This window comes from Lactuca sativa, chromosome 8 (genome assembly GCF_002870075.4).
Source record: "Lactuca sativa cultivar Salinas chromosome 8, Lsat_Salinas_v11, whole genome shotgun sequence".
NCBI lineage: Eukaryota > Viridiplantae > Streptophyta > Magnoliopsida > Asterales > Asteraceae > Lactuca > Lactuca sativa.
In genome coordinates, this window is record NC_056630.2 from 115427755 (window position 1) to 115451656 (window position 23902).

The window sequence follows — 23902 nt, forward strand, 5'->3', positions numbered from 1 at the left end:
AACAATTGCATAATAGTAAAAACAAGCGACAACAACCATTTCATTTACATGGTAAATTTAATTACAAGCGTGTTCTGTATAGTAAATAGACACCAAAAGTATAACAAAAATAAAAAGATGGGTCTTGTATATGCTCCATCTTCTCAAAAGCTGCACCAGTACCTGTCTATCTTTGACCTGAGGATACAAGTTATTTCGAAAACGAGTATCAGCATAAAGCTGGTGAGTTCATAAGAATTTAGTGTCGTTGTCTGTGTAAAAGTGTTTACAAACATGTAATATAAAAACTGAAATTTATGTTTATGAGTAGTAGAAATCCCTAGAAAATCCTATATTTTCCAGAAATGTACTTTTGAAAGTTAAACCCTTTGAGTGTGTAAAAGTATTATTATTGAAACCTTCAGTTATAATAATAAAGTAATAATTCTCATGTAAGTAACGTAGATGAGGAAAAGTTATGCCTGTTGACTGTAGTAGTGTTGCAAACTTCAATTTGTAATAGATAATTATTTACTTCGGGATATTAGCTTAGACTTTAAGTCTTAGTGTATTAATTTGGATATGGGTGTAACCCCTCATGTAACCAAACTAAATGATAATAGAGAACCCGATGACCTTTCCGGTCATACGTAATGTAGTGATGTAGTGCCACCTCTGGGCCTAGTCGGCTCGGACTGTAGGTAACAGTCGGGATGTAGTAGCGTCCGTCCTGTATAGATCTATACATGTAGTGTTGCTTTCCTTTCGGGAAGCCCTGATCACATGGTGTAAGCGCAGTAGAGTGCCTTATAGAGGGATAGTGTGTTATACTCTGGATTAGTGTCTTCTCTTGTGTTGTAGTATATTAGACTTTTAGTATAGTACATAGAGTGTTCTCTTATATGTACATTAACTTGTAATTGTAGCAGTTATAGTGAGTATAGTAGTAATAGAGGTAACGAGCAGTAGTCTTAACTATATCTATTATAGTTAACTAGAGTGTGTGAATTCCTGCCCTTGATCAACAAAGGTATTGAATAAGATGGATACTTTCATATCTAACACAAATATATATGATATATAACTAAGAAATCAACAACAGTCGGACGGATAACAGATACCCTAAGACCACATCAAACAAGAACAGGAAATAAGGCGGGCATATGATTTGATAATAAAAGTTGTTGCATTACACATGTATCCCTCCCTAAAACATGTAAAAACATTTGAAAAGGTTCATTAATGGGTATGAACTCACCTGCAATGAGTAGATCGGGTGGAAGTGTCAGATGAGCGTATGGTGTCAAGTAAAGACTTGTACACCCTTTATGACCCTAGTAACATATGAAGACATATGTTTACAATTAATTAGTGATTTAAACTCTAATTAAACACATATAGACATCCTAACGTGAATAAAAGCTCTATGGTTGAGTGGCTAGAAGGCTAATGGGTTGCTAGGAAGGAGTTTTAGGCCTCACTATGGAGTTTACTCCTCACAAACCCACCTTTGGTGAGTTTACGGCTGGGAGACCACCTCCCCCATGAGTTTACGGCCGTAAACTCATGGGAGGAGTGTAATTGAGTGATTTCAATACTCTTGTGGTTCTAGAAGGGATTCCAAGGCAATATATAAGGCTATAGGGGTGTTTAAGGTTCCAAAAGAGCACTCCCTTGGAGTTTACGATCCTAGGACCACTCCTTGGGAGTTTATGGTCGTAATCCCCATGGCTTAGGTCGTGAACTCTTGGACACTCTCCATTCTTCGATTTTGAGGTCCTTGGATCATTCCTAACAACTTCTAGTGAAGATATAAGGCTATTTAGGGGTTTAAAGGTTCATTTGGCATGGTTTAAGGGAGTTTACGGTCTAAGCATATTCTTGGGCCATAAACTCTTGTTTACCCTTCAAATGATAAGGTTTAGGTGTTCCAAGTCTGAAATTGTAAGTCCTTAAGTCATATCTAAGCTCCAAATGTGGTTTGGAAGGGTTTTGAGGCTTGATTTGCATGTTTAGAGGGAGTTTACAGCCTAAGGATGTTCTTGGGCCGTAAACCCTCTTTCAAGCCCCCAAAATTCATGATTCATGACTCAAACACTTCAAGGTTAAATCCAAAACTAGTTTCTAAGCCTAAAGGGGAGAATTTGGGCATGTTTGGCATCTTTTTAGGGGTTTACGGCCTAAGGATGTTCTTAGGCCGTAAACTCCTTATCTTTGGCCTTCTTGAATGATTTTTGAGCTATAATGACATGCAATGGGTTGTAAAACAAGTTAGGGTGAGAGAACTTACGATTTGGAGCAGAAACTTGTGGTTTTTGGAGAAAAACGACCTTGAGGAGAGAGAGTAGAGAGAGAAAGAGTGTCTAGTGTGGTAAAAGGTCCAAAAGAGTGATCACTCACCCTTATATAGGGTTTGAGTGTTGTACCCGGTATACATCTACCCGATACTTATGTTAAACAAGGTTTAAAGTTTATCCGATTAAATGGTCGTAATTAAAAATAAACTTTTTCCAACTAAATGGAGGGGTAATTCACGTGTTTTTATTTATTTCATTACGACGTTAATAACATAAAATGAAATAAGATAAAACATTCATTGATTTGTCTACCCCAAATTAATGGAACTTTTATAAAATAGAATATTCTATTAACGAAAACGGTTTATAACGATGGAATAAATTTTGGGTTGTCACATCCTCCCCCTGTTAAGGAAATTTCGTCTCGAAATTTAGAATTCAAGCAACTAAGTTATCACAGTACTACTAAGTAAAGAGATAGGGATATTTGAGTTTCATTTGATCCTCGCGCTCCCAAGTGAACTTCGGTCCTCGTTTGGCGTTCCATCGAACCTTCACAATTGGGGTGCGGCTTTGTTTCGTTCGTTTAACCTCCCGGTCCATAATCTCCGCAGGCTCTTCCACGAAGTTGAGGCTCTCGTTGACTTTGATCTCGTCGAGTGGGATTACGAGAGTCTCGTCGGACAGGCATTTCTTCAAGTTTGAGACATGGAAGTAGGATGTATGTTACTTAGCTCGTGGGATAGGTTGAGTTTGTAAGCTACGGGACCGATTCTAGCGAGAATCTCGAAAGGCCCTATGTACCTTGGGTTCAGTTTTCCATGCTTTCCAAAGCGTATCGTGCCCTTCCAGGGTGAGACTTTCAAAAGGACTCGATCTCCCACCTGGAATTCCAAAGGTTTTCTTCGTTTGTATGCGTAGCTTTTCTGTCGATCCCTAACGTCTTTTAATCGTTCACGAATCTGTACAATCTTTTCGGTCGTTTCTCGAATGATCTCCGGACCCGTGAGAGTGCTGTCAGGAACTCGTCCTTTAGCTAACTGAGTGTCACCCACCTCATCCCAACATAGAGGGGATCTGCACTTCCGGCCGTAGAGGGCTTCAAATGGAGCTGCCTTGATGCTCGTATGATAACTATTGTTGTAGGAAAACTCCACAAGGGGTAAGTGTGTATCCCACGCTTTACCAAATTCGATCACACAGGCTCGCAGCATATCCTCTAAGGTTTGGATCGTCCTCTCACTTTGTCCGTCATTCTGCGGATGGTAGGCTGTACTCATGTCCGGCCTCGTCCCTAATGCGTTTTGCAGTGATTACCAAAATCTCGAAGTAAACCTACTATCTCTATCAGAGATAATAGATATAGGGACACCATGTAGCCGAACTATTTCCTTAATGTATGTTCTTCTGAGTTTCTCCATCTTGTCTATCTCTTTGATGGGTAGGAAGTGTGCGGACTTGGTCAATCTGTCGATGATGACCCATATGGTATCCAGCCCACCCGTTGTCTTGGGTAGCTTAGTTATGAAATCCATAGTGATCCGTTCCCACGTCCACTCCAGTATCTCCGGTTGTTGGAGAAGACCCGATGGCTTCTGGTATTCGACCTTGACCCTTGCGCAAGTAAGGCATTTACTCACGAAGGTAGCAATCTCTGCTTTCATGTTAGGCCACCAGTATAGCTTTTTGAGATCCAAATACATCTTATCTGAACCTGGGTGAACGGAGTATCGAGTGTTGTGTGCTTCCTTCATGACCAAGTCTCTGAAACCACCGTGGCGTGGCGTCCAGATTCGGTCCATGAGATAATAGGCTCCATCACCCTTGACCTCCAAGTTCTTATCCATTCCATGTAGGGATTCTTCCGCCACATTCTCAGGCTTTAAGGCTTCGAGCTGAGCCTCCTTAATATGTGCGGATAGATGCGAATGGATAGTCATTGTTAACGACTTGACCCTTCGACCAGAATACTCTTTTCTACTTAGGGCGTCTGCTACTACATTGCCTTTCCCCGAGTAATAACGAATCTTGCAGTCGTAATCATTGAGTAGTTTGACCCACCGTCGTTGCCTCATATTGAGCTCCTTCTGGTTCATTATGTGTTGGAGGCTTTTATGGTCAGTGTATATTATGCTCTTCGTTCCATACAGGTAGTGTCTCCATATCTTTAGAGCGAATACAACCACCCCTAACTCGAGATCGTGCGTGGTGTAGTTAACCTCATGTGTCTTTAGCTGCCTTGAGGCATAGGTGATGACCTTACCTCGTTGCATCAAGACACAACCGAGCGCTTGGTTCGATGCATCGCAGTATACCACAAAATCTTTTGTCCCTTCGGGAAGGGATAATGCCGGTGCGGTGCATAGAGCTCGCTTCAGGGTCTGGAATGCCTTCTCCTGTTTCTCTTCCCAGTCAAATGTTACGCCTTTCTGTGTCAACATGGTGAGAGGTTTCGCAATCCAAGAGAAGTTCTGAATGAATATGCGGTAGTAGCCAGCGAGGCCTAGAAATTGACGAATTTCTGTAGGCATTTTTGGTGCTGACCAGTTCTCGATAGCTTTAATCTTGGATGGGTCCACGTGGATTCCTTCCTCACTAACCACGTGTCCTAAGAATTCAACTATTCGGATCCAAAATTCACACTTAGAGAACTTCGCGTATAACTTCTCCGATCGTAGGGTTTCTAGGACTTGTCGTAGATGAGTTATATGTTCTTCCTCACTCCTAGAGTAGACGAGTATGTCGTCAATAAAGACGATGACGAACTGATATAAGTATGGAAGACACACCCTATTCATCAGGTCCATAAACACTGCGAGTGCGTTAGTCAGTCCAAAGGGCATCACTACGAACTCGTAGTGTCCGTAACGAGTTCGGAAGGCTGTCTTCGGAACATCCTCCTCAAGCACTCGTAGCTGGTGATACTCGGACCTAAGATCAATATTGGAAAAGTAACTCGCCCCTTGTAGTTGGTCGAATAGGTCGTCTATGCGGGGAAGCGGGTAAAGATTTTTGATTGTGAGTTTGTTGAGCTCCCTATAGTCGATGCACATATGGAATGATCCGTCCTTCTTCTTCACGAACAAGACCGGACCTCCCCAGGGTGAGAAGCTCGGTCTTATAAAGCCCTTGCTGAGCAGCTCGTTAAGTTGACCAGACAGTTCTTGCATTTCTGCAGGTGCTAAACGATAGGGCGATTTAGCTACGGGGGTAGCTCCTGGGACTAGGTCGATTCTGAACTCCACCTAACGTTTGGGAGGTAAACCTGGGAGCTCCTCTGGAAAGACGTCAGGGAAATCACATACAACAGGGATGTCTTTTAGATTTCTCGCTTTCTGGCTTGTGTCGACGACGTGTTCAAGGAATGCGTGATATTCCTTACGTAAGTACTTCTGGGCTTGAATACTGGAGATGATACGAAGGCTCGTACCGGGTTTGTCTCCGTAGATTAACAGAGTTTCGTTATTCAGTAGATTTAGGCGGATGGCTTTGTCGAAGCATAGGATATCAGCGTGATGAAGACTCAACCAGTCCATGCAAACAATGACATCGAAACTCTTGATCGAGACTGGTATGAGATCGATTGGGAATGAATGATTATCTAACGTGAGGGTACAACCTATGTAAATTTCGTTAGAGCTTTCGGTCTTTCTGTTAGCCATTTCTACGATGAATGTTTCTTTTAGTGGTTGTGGGGATTGCTTAAGTAAGTGTTTAAAGTTTTGATTTATGAAGCTTCTTTCTGCACCACTATCGAATAAGACACAGGCATAAGAGTTGTTGAGAAGGAACGTACCCGTGACTACTGCGGGGTCCGCTACTACTTCATTGTGGCCAATAGCGAGTAGTCTTCCTATTCCTCCCGCATTCCTAGCCTTCAGGAAGTTTTTCTTGAAATGACCAGCTTCACCACAGCCATAGCAGGCATGACTCACTCCTGAACTAGGGACTTGAGAGATAGGTTTGGGTTGGGATCTACAAAACCGGACGGTATGGCCCTTCCGGCCGCAGTTGGTGCAGTGCAATTCACGACAGGGGCCGTTGTGATGGAAGGGGCACTTGGGGCACTTGGGCAGGTTCCCAACATAGGTTTTTGCTGGTACCGGGTAGCAGGAGTGGTGGTAGCATGGACAACCACGATTTGTTGGTCTTTGGAGGAGGTTTGAGTTTTCTTGCCCTTCTTCTAATCCCAACGCTTCCTCTTTTTGTCAGTTGATTTGGGTGGTGCAGTGGCAGTTATGGTTGTTGTTGCTGGAGTGGAAGGAGTTTCATGATCAATCAACCTATGGGCCAGCTCCTTGGCGCTGTCAAAGGTTGCAGGATGGGAAGATATAACATTTCCTTGATACGGAGGCACTAAACCCCAGATGTATCGTTCGATTTTCTTGCTCTCAGAAGGAATCATGTTAGGGCACATAGCTACCAGGTTGCAGAACCTGGCCGTATAAGCCACTATGCCTGTCCCCCTCATCTTGAGGTTCCAGAGTTCCTCTTCAAGCTTTTGTACCTCACCTCTTGGGCAATACTCCTTTCTCAGTACGTCCTTTAGTGTGTCCCAGCCCATGGCATTGGCTGTTACTAGAGAGAGTGAACTGACGTGGCCATTCCACCGTGCCACGACCCTTTCGGTGAAGGTAGCAGCAGCAAACTTGATTTTACTTTCTTTGAGGCATGAGCACATTTCGAAAATGGCTTCGGCTCTTTCGATCCATTGGGACAGAGCAAGGATTCCTCTGGTCCCATTGAAAAATGTGGGTTTACAGTTCATGAAATCTTTATAAGTACACCCCTGTGTACATGAGGGAATTTCACCATGTCTGGACTTACTGCCCATTCCGGCTCCACTAGCATCGCCATAATTCATTTGGGCCATGGTTGCGGTCACAGCTGTTTGAAACAGCACTGGATCGAACTGCAGAGGAGGAGGTGGTGGTGGTGGAGTTTGATTCGCTGGTCTGCCTCTGTTTGGGCGCTTGCGAGGAGGCATCTTTCACTGAAAGTTCATAGAGATGATGACAATAGTAAGAGTCTATTGTAAATGTGATAAGAGTGTTTCATGGACTAAATCAACATAGCCCGATGATCAGATAGAGAGTCGTAGCAATAGAGTAGTTAACTGCCAATTTACTGGTATTAATGATGTAATACAAGCTCGGGAAAAGTGACCTAACAATAGGTCTTACATCAAACCATAAGGAAAATGTTGGCAGTCTAGAGGCCTAATTTGAGTACTTTCAAAGTTAGGAATGTTTACAGACAAATGCTCTACTGAGCATAGAAAAGAAAAGGCTAGTCCTTAAACAAAAGAGTGAGATGTTTCGACATCTTCTACTGGCGACGGGTCCCCATTGGGCGAACCCTCAGATCAGCTAGTTGGCACATAACTTCCTGAAGATGTCGTTCATGAGCCCTCTGGCGTGCTCGGAGTTCCCTAACTTCGGCTCGGGATGCAGCTAGTTGTTGCTGCAGAGCCTCATTGGTCCTCCTCGTCCTATCCATAGCTTCTTCAAGTTGGCAAATGCGAACAATGTTGAGATTTGAGTTGGCATGCACTTTTACAACTCGGCCAATGACTGCTTGACCTTGCTCGACATTCCTGGCAATCCTTCAGACCATGATGGGCAGAACTCAGTCCGTTGATCCTCCCTTGCTTATGTTTTAGAAGCTTCGGTCTCCATGGTAAGGTAAAGGCTAACCTTGCTCCTCGCTCCATCGGTTCAAGGTTATTGCCCACATGGGAGTGGGATCTTGAAATGCCGGAAGGGGGTTGCGGTTTGGAGCTACAGGGGGTGGGTTGTTAACTTCTGGCTTGGAGCTGGAGCTATCCGAAAAGCCTTCTGCATGGTGATCATCCAAAGGGATCGGGTGATCATCTTCTGGCTCCTCATCAAGCCATCCCCATTGCCTTGGTTTGGGTAATACGGATCGTCGGGATGGTGGAAGCCAGCCATGCTGTCTACGCGAGAATGGGGAAAGAAAGGTTAATAGACGTACTTATCTATGATACTTATAAGATGGATCGTTATTAGTCGACCCAATACTTGCATAGTGCATACCAATTATAGGTAACCGAAGCAAGATAGTCCTTCGAATAAGCCACCCTAACTTTAGATCCCCAATCAAACAAGAACAGAAAATGAAGCAAAGGCCACAAATTCTAAGTCTATAGCGCCCCAGTCACATGTAACCGTGGTGTATCCACTTAGCAACTATTGCCCTACTAGTAACGACCCTTTTAGTTCTCACATATGTAGTTAGTTGAATACAGAATACTCCTATAGTATTCTTGTTCTAACGTTCTTGTGGTAATGTTGGTAAGTTTTTAGACTTTTTGCAACACTATAATCACTCTTAGGCACATGCTAGTCACTCCTGGAAAAATGTAGTTGATCAGGCTACATCCCCCCAGATGTGACTATATGTCTCTAAGCTTAATTGTGCTGTTCAACAATCTTAATACTTTTGTTCTGTTCTAGTATGATACTGACCCTTTTGTAGTGGTGAATGTATATATATATACTTAATTAAATATTTTAGTATTTAGAAGTATATATTCCTGGTCAGAGTGTTTTAGTCCCGAAGTGTTTATAGTTCGTATATCTTTTATAGGTTGATATACTTAATTCACTATAAACAATGCTCTGATACCAATCTGTCACACCCCAAAACCGAGAACGGCGGAATACGTTCTGGGGTGGAGGACGTCATGTACAGTATCATAACAATTGCATAATAGTAAACACAAGCGACAATAACCATTTCATTTATATAGTAAATTTAATTACAAGTGTGTTATGTATAGTAAATAAACACCAAAAGTATAACAAAAATAAAATATGGGTCTTGTATATGCTCCATCTTCTCAAAAGCTGCACCAGTACTTGTCTATCTTTGACCTGAGGATACAAGTTATTTCGAAAACGAGTATCAGCATAAAGCTGGTGAGTTCATAAGAATTTAGTGTCGTTGTCTGTGTAAAAGTGTTTACAAACATGTAATATAAAAACTGAAATTTATGTTTGTGAGTAGTAGAAATCCCTAGAAAATCCTATATTTTCCAGAAATGTACTTTTGTAAGTTAAACCCTTTGAGTGTGTAAAAGTATTATTATTGAAACCTTCAGTTATAATAACAAAGTAATAATTCTCTTGTAAGTAACTTAGATGAGGAAAAGTTATGCCTGTTGATTGTAGTAGTGTTGCAAACTTCAATTTGTAATAGATAATTATTTACTTCAGGATATTAGCTTAGACTTTAAGTCTTAGTGTATTAATTTGGATATGGGTGTAACCCCTCATGTAACCAAACTAAATGATAATAGAGAACCCGATGACCTTTCCGGTCATACGTAATGTAGTGATGTAGTGTCGCCCCTGGGCCTAGTCGGCCCGGACGGTAGGTAACAGTCGGGATGTAGTAGCATCCGTCCTGTATAGATCTATACATGTAGTGTTGCTTTCCTTTCGGGAAGCCCTGGTCACATGGTGTAAGCACGGTAGAGTGCCTTATAGAGGGATAGCGTGTTATACTCTGGATTAGTGTCTTCTCTTGTGTTATAGTATATTAGACTTTTAGTATAGTACATAGAGTGTTCTCTTATATGTACATTAACTTGTAATTGTAGCAGTTATAGTGAGTATAGTAGTAATAGAGGTAACGAGCAGTAGTCTTAACTATATCTATTATAGTTAACTAGAGTGTGTGAATTCCTGCCCTTGATCAACAAAGGTATTGAATAAGATGGATACTTTCATATCTAACACAAATATATATGATATATAACTAAGAAATCAACGACAGTCGGACGGATAACAGATACCCTAAGACCACATCAAACAAGAACAGGAAATAAGGCGGACTATCGGTCCTAAATCCTTCAAGTCTTACTTATATAAATATATTAGTGTAGATATATTTTAAAAGAAAAGTAGTTTAAACACAGTTTGAAAATAGTTTAACAACAATTTAATCTTAAAAATGCATTTGATAATTATTTAAAACAATTTTATTGGTAAGTAGCTAAAAGTATAGAAAAATCCATTTTTGATGGTAAGTTATAAATCACATATGATTTGATAATAAAACTTGTTGCATTATACCACATGTAAAAACATTTGAAAAGGTTCATTAAGGGGTATGAACTCACCTGCAATGAGTAGATCGGGTGGAAGTGTCGGATGAGCGTTTGGTGTCAAGTAAAGACTTGTACACCCTTTATGACCCTAGTAACATATGAAGACATATGTTTACAAGTAATTAGTGATTTAAACTCTAATTAAACACATATAGACATCCTAATGTGAATAAAAGTTCTATGGTTGAGTGGCTAGAAGGCTAATGGGTTGCTAGGAAGGAGTTTTAGGCCTCACTATGGAGTTTACTCCTCACAAACCCACCTTTGGTGAGTTTATGGCTGGGAGACCACCTCCCCCATGAGTTTACGACCGTAAACTCATGGGAGGAGTGTAATTGAGTGATTTCAATACTCTTGTGGTTCTAGAAGGGATTCCAAGGCAATATACAAGGCTATATGGGTTATAAATCACATATGATTTGATAATAAAACTTGTTGAATTATACTTGTACCCCCCTAAAACATGTAAAAACATTTGAAAAGGTTCATTAAGGGGTATGAACTCACCTGCAATGAGTAGATCGGGTGGAAGTGTCGGACGAGCGTGTGGTGTCAGCTAAAGACTTGTACACCCTTTATGACCCTAGTAACATATGAAGACATATGTTTACAAGTAATTAGTGATTTAAACTCTAATTAAACACATATAGACATCCTAATGTGAATAAAAGCTCTATGGCTGAGTGGATAGAAGGCTGATGGGTTGCTAGGAAGGAGTTTTAGGCCTCACTATGGATTTTACTCCTCACAAACCCACCTTTGGTGAGTTTACGGCTGGGAGACCACCTCCCCCATGAGTTTACGGCCGTAAACTCATGGGAGGAGTGTGATTGAGTGATTTCAATACTCTTGTGGTTTTAGAAGGGATTCCAATGCAATATACAAGGCTATATGGGTGTTTAAGGTTCCAAAAGAGCACTCCCTTGGAGTTTACGGTCCTAGGACCACTCCTTGGGAGTTTACGGTCGTAAGCCCCATGGCTTAGGCTGTGAAATCTTGGACACCCTCCATTCTTCGATTTTGAGGTCCTTGGCTCATTCCTAACAACTTCTAGTGAAGGTATATGGCTATTTAGGGGTTTAAAGGTTCATTTGGCATGGTTTAAGGGAGTTTATGGTCTAAGCATATGCTTGGGCCTTAAACTCTTGTTTACCCTTTAAATGATAAGGTTTAGGTGTTCCAAGTCCGAAATTGTAAGCCCCTAAGTCATATCTAAGCTCCAAATGTGGTTTGGATGGGTTTTGAGGCTTGATTTGCATGTTTAGAGGGAGTTTACGGCGTAAGGATGTTCTTGGGTCGTAAACCCTCTTTCAAGCCCCCAAACTTGATGATTCATGACTCAAACACTTCAAGGTTAAGTCCAAAACTAGTTTCTAAGCCTAAAGGGGGGAATTTGGGCATGTTTGGCATCTTTTTAGGGGTTTATGGCCTAAGGATGTTCTTAGGCCGTAAACTCCTTATCTTTGGCCTTCTTGAATGATTTTTGAGCTATAATGACATGCAATGGGTTGTAGAACAAGTTAGGGTGAGAGAACTTACGATTTGGAGCGGAAACTTACGGTTTTTGGAGAAAAACGACCTTGAGGAGAGAGAGTAGAGAGAGAAAGAGTGTCTAGTGTGGTAAAAGGTCCAAAAGAGTGATCACTCACCCTTATGTAGGGCTTGAGTGTTGTACCCGGTATACATCTACCCGATACTTATGTTAAACGAGGTTTAAAGTTTTACCCGATTAAATGGTCGTAATTAAAAATAAACTTTTTCCAACTAAATGGAAGGGTAATTCACGTGTTTTTATTTATTTCATCACGACGTTAATAAAATAAAATGAAATAAGATAAAACATTCATTGATTTGTCTACCCCAAATTAACGGAACTTTTATAAAATAGAATATTCTATTAACGGAAACGGGTTATAACGATGGAATAAATTTTGGGTTGTCACACGAAGCCCCGAAGATCCCGAGAAACAGAGTTCCCGAGCCGAAACTCTGCCCGCGAGAAGCCCGGTTTTTGTGAGGATATCCCGGGTTCACCGAAGAATACTGCTTTTAGAGCCGTAGGGATGTCCGATAATCATCTTATCATGTGAGTGTGTAGTTACTTTCTTCTAACACATAAATATGAATTATTTCTCTGTAAAATACGTGTTACGTGTTTGTATATTATTTGGTATTTGGAATGGATATTGAATGAATATATTATACAGGTTTTAAGTTGTGTATAAATGTGTGTGTGTGTGTGTGTATATATATATATATATATATATTCTAACTACAAAAATGTTGGGTAAAGCATGGGTAGATAGTTGATGTGTGATTAAATAAAAATGATGAGAGGCCTCGATGTTGTTGTTGATCTAGTCATATAGCGGAGTATGGATGATGACCACAGACTCTTTCTAGACAGTCAAGTGGAACGCTGGTAGGTTTATTACCTGTAGGTGTTGTGAACGATGTGTTCACCGGTGTACTCTATCCCCCTCATGGTTGTCTTAGGACATTCATTGTTGAGGAAACCCCTATGCAGTAGTGTCAGTCCAATTAAAATCCTAGACTAGGTCCCTTGTAATAGTTGTTGTCATATGGACGTAAAGTGAAGATAACGGAAATGGATAATCGGGTTATTGTTGGTTGGTGAAATTAAATATAACTATTTATTGTGGGTTGAAAACCATATATGCTCATCAGGCTCCCAAGCCTGACACACTTAGTTTCTTTGTATTACAGGTAGTGGCGCGAGAGCATAAGTTGGGGAACTTGTGAAGATATTTTTGTTATAGACTAGTAGTTGTATATAACTATGTAAGGTCTATGTTTTATTGTTTATGCTTTTGTGTCTGTATCGGAACATGACATCCCGAGTTTTTGATATATAATGAAAATACATTTCTTTAAGAAATGCTTTGATAAATCTTATTTTATCGTGTAATGTTTTGGGGACAAATTCCGCAACTCTTTTAATCAAATGATTACTCTGAAAAATATTTTAAAAGCATAAATTAAATCGGTTCTTTTCTGGTCGTGATTTTGGGGATGTCACGTTAAGCATTAAGAGCTTAATGTCGAAATTTGCTTAATGGATGAGTATGTTGGGCGTACAAGTCTATACGCACAACGAACAAGTCAAATTGCATGTACGCCCCGCGTACTCAAACATAAGGTTTTTGGATTTTGGTATTTATGTTGGGCTTCCTTTTGGGCTTGGGTGTTTGAGTTCTTATTGGGTCATATGAGTATAAGTGTCTTGGATTAGGAATATTGGCTGGGCTTTATGGTAAGGACCATTTAAGGGGTTTGGGCCCAATTTGGAAAACTGGGACATATTTGGGCCATGATTGGTTATTTGGCTTTTGGGCATTTCAGGTTTTGAGTTTGGGCCAAAGTCTTGGATCAAGCTGGGTTAAGGGTAAAATGGTATTTTTACTCTGAGTATGGATTTATATGGTTTGGAACCCAATTGTTAATTGGGTGTTGTTTTGATATTGACAGTTCAGAGAATCTGTCAGTCACCAGCCAGGGATCGTCTGTGCGATTTGATAGTGTGAGGTGAGTCTCCTCACTGGGTTTAGCGGGTCAAACGAAACAATGTTGGCCCATGGTTTATATGTTAGGATGCTAGATGTTTGTTCAACTCTTGCACGTGTTATATGATGGTATGCTTACCGGGCAGGGCCCGACGCCAGGCAGGCTTTGATGAGGATATCATATGTTAGTTATCGGTATGTGTTTTTATGCTTACTAGGCGAGGCTCGATGCGGGGAGGGGCTCGATAAGTCTATGGGATGCTATAGTCGTTGTGATTATTGCATGTGCTAGTAAGGTTATATGTTTATATGATTACATGGTTATATAATTATGTGTGTATCGGGTGGGGCCCAATGTCAGGCGGAGCCTGGTGATTGACATATTTGTAATCCGAGCAGGGCTCGATGTCGGGCGGGGCCCGAGGCCGAGTGGGACTCGAGACCGGGCGAGGCCTGATGGAGGGCGGGGGGGGGGGCAATATTTGAATTATGTATTTGTGTTATGTGGTATCTTGAGGAAACCACTAAGATTTGTGCTTATGATTTTCGGTGTATGTTTTAGGTGCTTTGATTTTCAAATGGAAGAGCTCATGATGATTGAAGAGCACACACCACATGTTTTCGCATTATGTGATTTACTCTGATTTGATGATGTTTTGATAAATATTGACTGCCTTGGTTTTATGGAAATGTTATGTAGTAATGATTTATTAAACTAAAAATGAAAATTTTATGTCATCGTGAGTGGGACGCTACAATTATCCTCTCTACATAAAGGTAAGATTTCTCCATTTTTGTGAAATGTTTGATTATAGTGGATTAGTTGAATTGGTCAACCCATAACATTACTACGATTCTAATGATAGTGTTAAGATGCTTTAATTAGGCTTAGAAAGTGGCTTCCATGGTGAAATCTATGTATGTGAAGTTAGTGTTTGAAACCCTAACTGACTGGATCATGAATTGATGCATTAGAGTTATATTATGATGAATTAGGAATTGTGGGATGCTTAATCCATTAAATGGTTGAAATCAAGAGTTAGAGAATGAAAATATAGAATTGTGATCCATTAAGTGGTTATTTTGATTTAGAGGGTCGAAAACTCTTAATATGCTAAGACAAGTATTAAGAACCTGTATATGTGTATGATTAGGTCTAATGGTAGAGAATATGGGACAATTAGTCTTCACTAATTAACAAGACGAGTTATTACTCTCTCTCCATCTCCAGATTATATATATATATATATATATATATATATATATATATATATGTATGTTGGAGCTCGGGGAAGTAAGTGAATGTCCCCAAGTAATGAGATGAAGATGGACGAAGAGTATGTGTGTACAAAGCATGTATACATATCACGAGTATGTAATAGGTATACGTAAGATACATGTAGCAGAGCATGTATGTAAACAAATAATACGTGGAATTAGATGAGAAAGGGTGTTTTCTAATACCCAATAGATATGAAAAATATCCGGAGGATGATTATATGCAATATAATCATAAGAGTGTGTAAGTATGCATGGTTATCATTAGTATTGTGTAGAATGTTATATGATAATAGGCATATATAAAGATTAAGTACTTGATGAGTTTAATACTAAAAAAGAAAGATTAGATAGTCTATTTATGATACATGGAGATAAATTGTCCTTGGGACTGGTGTTATGTGACGAGTCACGTAAAAAAGATAAAGTTAAAGAGATAGAGGTTCCTTCAGGAACGAGAGATAAAGATTCCTATGAGAATAAAAAGTAAGGTTTATATAGGAATAATAGTAAGGTTCGTATGGGAACAAGAGTAAGGTTCCTTCAGGGACAATAGTACGGCTCTATGGGAATAAAAGTACGGTTCATACGGGAACAAGAGCATGGTGCCTTTGGTGAGAAGAGTATGGTGCCTATGGGAACAAGAGCATGGTTAATTCAGGGACAAGGGATGTAAGGTTCCTTCGGGGACAAGAGTATGGCTCTTATGGAAACAGGAATATGATTCATATAATAATAAGAGCATGGTTCACTCGGGGACAAAAGGTGGGAGGTTCCTTTGGGGATAAGAGTATGGTTCATTCGGGGACAAGAGATAAAGATTCCTTAAAGAATAGGGTAGAGGTTACTTTGAGGACAACGAGTATTACTCTTTTGGGAATGTGATTACTTCCATATGGGGAAAAAGGTATATGATTCCCTTTGGGAACGTAGATAAATGATTATTGCGAGAATCCATGTTGAGTGTTGATAGGTAGAGAAAGGTTCCTTGAGATGAACAAGATAAAAGAGTTATTTGTAAGAACCTAGATGTAATACATGGTGGATTGAGTATAAGGAATCCGAGAGGGATTCAAGAGATAAAGATTAAGGATCCATGAGGGGATCACAAGATAGAAAGGTAAATATGGGTGAGCGTGCTCAGTAATGAAAGTGGGATGTTGTTCCCTTATAATAGAGTATGGGATGAGACCACTTGTTCTATATGAGAAAAATATGTTGAGGCATAAGAGATAGAGACATAAATATAGTTAGAGTATATGCAAAGTATTAGAAAAGCATGTCAAGATGCCAAGATAATAAATAAAGACATAGATAGAGTTAAAGTACGTGTAGAGTATAAGACAAGCCTATCAAAAGGCCAAGATAAGAGTACGGTAAGACCATGTTAGTTAGCTAAAAGAAAGAGTAAAAAGATGAAATATAAGAATAGGTTAAACGAAATAGTAGAAAGATGAAATATAAGAATAGGCTAAAAGAAAAGGTATAAAGATGAAAGATAAGAGTGGAAAGAGTATGATAAGACCATGTTAACAGTCGTGTATGTTATGAAAGAAAGAGATTAGATGATAGAGTATGAGAATGAGAAAAAAATGAAAGATAAGAAAGGATATAAAAATAACTCACCAGATGTAGCAGCCGTGTACCAGAAGAGATGATAGGAACACAAGGAAGAAATATATCACAAGTTAATATTTGTTGTAATTCCTTGTTGTTCATGTAATATATAGAATCTATTGCAAACCCATGATTTTTCTTGGGAAGTAAAGGTTTTAAATTGTATAAAATTATGTACCGTAAGAAAATTTTGTTAATTTCTATAGGTATTATGTATAGTAAAATTGGGTCATTACAGTTTGAACTTTGTCGAATATGAAGTAACGTGGAAATAGTCCCTGGATCGTAACCCTGTAATAAATCATAAAGCTTTCTTGTCAAAGCAAACCCGATAATCGTATACCGAAAATAGAAGCTCTTACAAGTCAACATGAGGATAAGTAGTATATTCCTCGCACATAAGATAATGACACAGTAAAGTGTGACATTCGACACCCATCGTCATATTAACGTAAGCACCAAAACATGATGCCTTAAACATGGTCGCATGTTGTGGTGTATGTTGTAAAGGGGTCATGATTTCTCGACCGAGTTTAGGACTGCAGGTTTTAGTCACAACCGCTTCCTATGCTATGTTATACTATAATCAAAAGAATTATAAATAGGCAGTTGTTGCATGTTTCATACTTAAGTATATGTTCCAGAGGACATTTTTGACACCATTCCGGATCAACATTATGAAATACCATTTTGAAACAGTAATACGTATTCCGAACGTGTTCTACATATTCCATACATGATTTTTTGTATTTCAGAGTCGTTCCAGACATTTTAGAATTAGGATTTTTTAAATATATGTTTTTATAACTCTCATATATATATATATATATATATATATATATATATATATATATATATATATATATATATATATATATATATATACATACAACTTACAATAGCCTACAAACTTCTAAAATTCAAAGGAAAATAAATAATACCCATGTAATCGCATCAAATCATACAAAATACACAGAAATATCTACTTTTTAACATATAATCATAAATAAAGACATATAGTTATAAAAATTAAATGTAAATATCCACAAAATATATATATATATATATATATATATATATATATATATATATATATATATATATATATATATATATACATATTAATTGGTAGATGATAGCATTATTTGAGTTGGTTTGATGTCTGAAATGCCATCACGAATGAATATGAGTTCGAAATGAAGTCCGAAATGGATTCAAAATATTATTTATAGAGGTCACAAATTATCGGGTCGGTTTACTATACCCATTTACCCATTACGAATACGAGTCCGGAATGGATCATTCCAGAACGAGTAATCATTTTTTATAATTATTTTTATTGCAATCTACTATAATAAATGAAAATATTTTTGACACATGTCACACTCTCATTGATTTGATCATATGTCATTGTGTGATTATTTTGAATTAATTTGTTTCTACATAGCCTTTGTGGTTTTTCCATTTTATTAAATTCCACATAATACTTAAATATAATAATTATAGTAAATGTAATAATAAATGCATATCAATTTCAATAATTGATTTTCATTATAATTTTAACATTTTTAAATTAAAACTTCATTAGTTTAATTTGTTTATTTATCTAAATTATTTGATTAAATTTAAAAGAGAAAAAAGACTTTAATTTTAATAATTTAATATTTTTCCTATTTTTCTTATAATTCCAAACCTTTTCAAATGTTTAGAATTTATATATGTATGTGTGTGTCTCTCTCTCTCTCTCTCTATATATATATATATATATATATATATATATATATATATATATATATATATATATATATATAAATGAACCTATGTGATACATGTGTCTTATATCTAATTTAAAATAAAAAACCATTAAGGTTATGGTTGACGTACTAGCTGAAAAGCTAGTTGTTAGTTGAAAAGCTAGTTATTAAATAAAAAGCTAGTTGATAGCTGAAAAACTAACTGATAAAAAATAATGTTCGGTAAAATTAGCTGAAATATATAAAATTACATAAAATAACATGTAGGAGTATATGTTTCTATAATTAATTAAGGGATGTATTTAGAAAATTTAAAAAAAGCTCATAAAAGGCTTAGTCTAAGACTCTGTTTGGCGCGCTACAACTAGCTGATAAGTTAACTTTTTATTTTTTATTTTTTATTTTTTTTATTTTTGATGTTGACGTGTTTGGTAAGTCAAAAAGTAGCTTATAAGCTAGTTTTTTGAAAAAAAAATACTTAGACTAGATTTTTAAGAGTTTTATTTTTTATTTTATTTTATTTTATTTTTTATTTTTATTTTTTCCAAATACACCCCTTAATTAATTATAGAAACACATACTCTTACATGTCATTTTATGTAATTTTATATATTTCAACTAGTTTTACCAAACGTTATTTTTTATCAGTTAGTTTTTTAGCTAGCAACTAACTTTTTATTTAACAGCTAACTTTTCAGTTATCAACAAAATTTTCAGCTAGTTCGCCAAACATAGCCTAAGTAGCTTTTAAAAAAGCTAGCTTATAAGCTACTTTTTGGCTTACCAAACATGACAACATAAAAAAGCTCGAAAAATAAGCTAGTTGTGGCTCGCCAAACACACCCTAAAGCAGCTAGATCACTCAATTTCCCTAATCTCTAACTTCTTCGACAAAAGGGCGTGTTTGACACGAAGCTTTTGGAACCGTTTGGGAGCTTCTAGCTTTTAGCTTTTGACAAAACGCTATATTTTAAACAAAAAAATTCGTTTGGCAGTATGAAAGTTTATATTTTAGTTTTAACAAAACGCTCCAATTCTAAAAGCTACTTCATGTAACTTTCATGAAGTAGCGTTTTGTTAACGTTACTGAGCTTTTGAAACCATTCAAGACTGTGGCTTTATCAAGACAAGAAATAAGTGGACGGATCAAAATAATACAAATTTGTTAGTTGAAGGGCTTTTCTGAAATTTTCTAAAGTTATACCGGTTGACATGTCCTATAAAAACCAAACCCTAATGGGTATTTCGCCCTCTCCGACTATTCTCTCGTATCACAGTTCCAACAGAAACGCCGCTTCCATATTTCCTTCGAGGTAAACCCTAATTTTCACTTTCAATCACACACAAACAGACACAAACACGCACAAGTAGATATCGTCTACAGATAGTCATTTTTATTCGATCTTTTTTGTTTGTGTGGTAGGATCTCGTCGTTTTTTTGCTGACTATTTTAGTTTCGATTAAGTTTTATGTTTGTGCGATCTATCAACCTGTTTTCATGTGATTATTTTGTCCTGGTTGTTTTTGCAATGATGATTTGATATTGTATGTTGGATTGTCGTTTGATACCAGAGTGATTAGTGTTCTAGTGCTCCAAATCAGTGCAATGCTTGTTAACTCCTCGACGTTTTCGAATTGTTACTATTTTCTTTCACCTCTACGACATCAAAATCAAACTCACATGTTAGGTTGTTGTTCATCTCGTTGTAATCACTTGTTATGTACACTAAGAGAATGAAAAATGCATCTCTAACGCGTTACAGCCTTTGTGTGTATGAGTTTTTTCAAAGGAAAAATGTCGATTTTGAAAGGATATGTTGGGGCTCTGATTATGATGTTGGCTTATCTATTGGTAATTCATTTGATATGATGCCGTTCTTAATGAATTATCAAACGGCCATAGAACTATTTGTTTATCTATCATATACCAGAAACTTAGATCATAGGTGCCAAAACACCACATTATGCCAAAATAGCAAAACCAGGGATAAGTAAAGAAATTGCTTTGTTGCAGAATCTTGAATTTATCAAAACATGGTGAGGGTTAGCGTTCTGAATGATGCCCTTAAGAGCATGTACAATGCTGAAAAGAGGGGGAAAAGACAGGTCATGATCAGGCCATCTTCAAAAGTGATCATCAAGTTTCTTATGGTTATGCAAAAACACGGTATTCCCCATTCTTTAAAGTTGTTTTTTTTTTCTTTCAAAAAGTAAATGATTCAATGATTAAATGACATGACTGTATTTTGAACAGGTTATATTGGTGAATTTGAGTATGTTGATGACCATAGATCTGGTAAGATTGTGGTTGAATTGAATGGACGTTTGAACAAATGTGGGGTTATCAGTCCTCGTTTTGATGTTGGAGTGAAGGAAATTGAGCCATGGACTGCAAGACTTCTTCCTTCAAGACAAGTTAGTATTTTCAAATTTCAACATTATACTAAATAAATAAATAATTATTAACAAAAAAATACTTGCAGTTTGGTTACATTGTGTTGACAACATCTGCTGGAATCATGGACCATGAAGAAGCTAGGAGGAAAAATGTTGGTGGTAAAGTGCTTGGTTTCTTCTACTAGGGATTTTATTTCTTGGTAATGGTTTGTTATTAGGGTAGGGAGTGAAAGAAATTATATTTATGGGATTTTGTTATCAATGGTTTTGATTTGATTCAATCTGTCGTTATTCATGTTTTTTTTGCTTTTGAATTCTACTATAATGTATGGATTTTGATCAACTGCTTCAAATGCTCTTTTGATCTACACAAATTTTGATTGCAGCCATCAATGTTTGGGAAATACAGGGCAAAAGACTAATATATTTTTGGATATTCAAGTCAATTTGAACAACTATTTGATCTAAATTTGCTACTATCACAATCAATAAATTGAACGTGACAAACAAATCAAAAAGCTGTTATATTGATGCACTAATTTGCTGTTTTGTTATCATAAATTATAAAAAATCTTTCACAATAAGTAAACTAGTTAGCGATTACATAAGATTCGAGTTTCATGTTTGTTATCATCGCAACAAACGACATTAACAGTAAATGGTCGACACAAGTAAATAATGTACTGACACAAATGATTTATAAAATTGAACATATACTATATATAGTTTCGAAGTATATACACTAGAAATGAGCATGTATATAACAGACACATTTTGTAAATATAAAGAAATTAGCTTGTATAACATACACATTTTATAAATATAACTCTCTAATCGTAGGATAAATAATAAAAATGCACGATTTTTTTTATATAAAGTAATTTTAGGGGTAGCAAAACTGAATCCGAAAACCAAAAAATCGATGAAACCAAAATCGAAAAGCCAAAACCGTAGCATAAATGACGGTTTGTGTTTTTTAAAAACTGAAAATTTCGTTTTGGATTCGGTTTCTTAAAATTTAAGAAACAAAGAAAATCGAACTGAAGTTTAATACATATTATACATAAATAAGCTTAAATAAGTCTGACCTGATAAAGCGTTGGACATTGCTACCAAAGGTTTTGTGTTACATACAACTTCCACCCTCTACATCTTTTATATAGGGCTAGTTTGGCAAAAGTAGTTGTTAGCTGGAAGCGGGTAATGATTACCTGGTAGCGGGTTTCTGGTAGTGTGTAGTAGATAGCTGGTAACGGAAAGCTGTAATTTTTATTTGTTATATGAATGTTTGATAAAAGTAGCTGGAAGCTTTTGAAATATATAAAATTATATAAAAAGGCAATTGATTAAAAATAAATAAATAAATAAATAAATATATTTTTAAGTGTAATTATGAAAATTGATTTCAAAAGCTTATGAACGTTTTGTTAAACGCTACATCAAGTAGCTTTTAGAATCGGAACGTTTTGTTAAAACTAAAAGCTAAACGTTCATACTGCCAAACGAATCTTTTAGTTTAAATTAGAGCATTTTATTAAAAGCTAAAAGCTCCTAAACGCTTCCAAAAGCTCCGTGCCAAACACGTCCCACATTGACAATCGCATAAAACATCAAACCCTCTTTATATGATGACTTGTAAGACCTATAACTTAGGTTGTGAATGAGTTTGAGTTTAAACATGAAACCAAACCGTAAAAACAGAAAAATGGAACCCATCGGGTTTAGCTGTTGGGTTGGGTTATATGAAAAGTAGGTCGAAAATGGCCCATGCCTAAGTATTTTCATTTAAGAAGTGATAGTCCAAACTCATGGACCTTTATTCGCAATAGTGGTGGTTCTTTTGTGATAGTCTATGAAAATATGGTTATTGATATTCATGCTTTATAAATAGTTATTCTACTGAAATTGTCTTTTTGTTCCAACTAAATAAGTATTTATTTATTTATTATAGAATGAGAAGAAATAAAATTATGAAACTTACTATTTACTAAAAATACAAAAACTTCCGAAAATTTTAAAATATATTATTCTTGTAGAAACAACATATAATACTTGATATTACAATTTTGTTGTAATATTTTTTTAATCCTGAATATTGGATTGAATTTCTCTAAAATACGACTTGAAACCATCGTAATAAATTCCGATTACTCAGATAATCTATAAAAGTTTACACCCAGATATTTCATAAAGATATATTTTCTCCTCAAAACTCATCTACAACATTTAAGAAAAAAAAAGACAGAAAAATAGCATCTTCTTCTTGTATCTTGCCAAAGATTGTGTAGTTGCCACCCGAGATAGTCTCACTGCTTCATTTACCACCACAAAACTAGATACCACAATCACCAGTCCACCACCACCACCACCACCACCACCACCTCCTCCGCCTTGATTCCCGCTGCCAAGTGTGGTGGTGGCGATGTTAAATTTCACCGGAGCTTCATGTATGTGGGAATCTATAAAAATAGAATATATGAATAAAAATAGTGTCACCAAAGTGATGAGGATTGGTGTGATTATAAAGAATGGGTTTTTGAGCAAGTGGCAAGAGTATATGTGAAGCATATTCTTCTAGCATTAACTATGAGTGCACTGTTTTTCATTATACTTTTGTAATATATTCCCCATGCTTATAATTATTAATAAATATGTGGTTATGGAAAGCAATATTAATTATAAAAACTAGGACGGGAAAGTATACCAAATTCCATAATATATAGGGAATTAGTTGATATTGGATTATTGGTTTTGGGTTTGTAATAGATTTCATATATGAATTCAACTTGTTATGTAAATATATTATAATGATTAATAATATTTCTAGAGATTTAAGAAAAAATCAAATGGTCCCGTAGCTCAGTTGGTTAGAGCGTTGGTCTTATGAGCCGAAGGTCGCGGGTTCGAGCCCCGCCGAGACCA

General features: G+C 37.0%; 1 protein-coding gene and 1 non-coding gene across 2 annotated transcripts; both read left to right on the forward strand.

Annotated features, from left to right (window-relative positions):
* Positions 1–19816: 19816 nt before the first annotated feature.
* On the forward strand, positions 19817–21354 carry LOC111909453 (40S ribosomal protein S15a). Its single transcript, XM_023905280.3, has 4 exons — positions 19817–19896; positions 20598–20750; positions 20838–20998; positions 21067–21354. Exons 2-4 carry the CDS (start codon positions 20618–20620, stop codon positions 21163–21165), a joined length of 393 nt encoding a protein of 130 aa, XP_023761048.1. The 5' UTR covers positions 19817–19896; positions 20598–20617; the 3' UTR covers positions 21166–21354.
* A 2474-nt stretch (positions 21355–23828) lies between these two features.
* Positions 23829–23902, forward strand: TRNAI-UAU (transfer RNA isoleucine (anticodon UAU)). The gene has a single exon. It is a non-coding gene; the product is annotated as a tRNA-Ile (tRNA).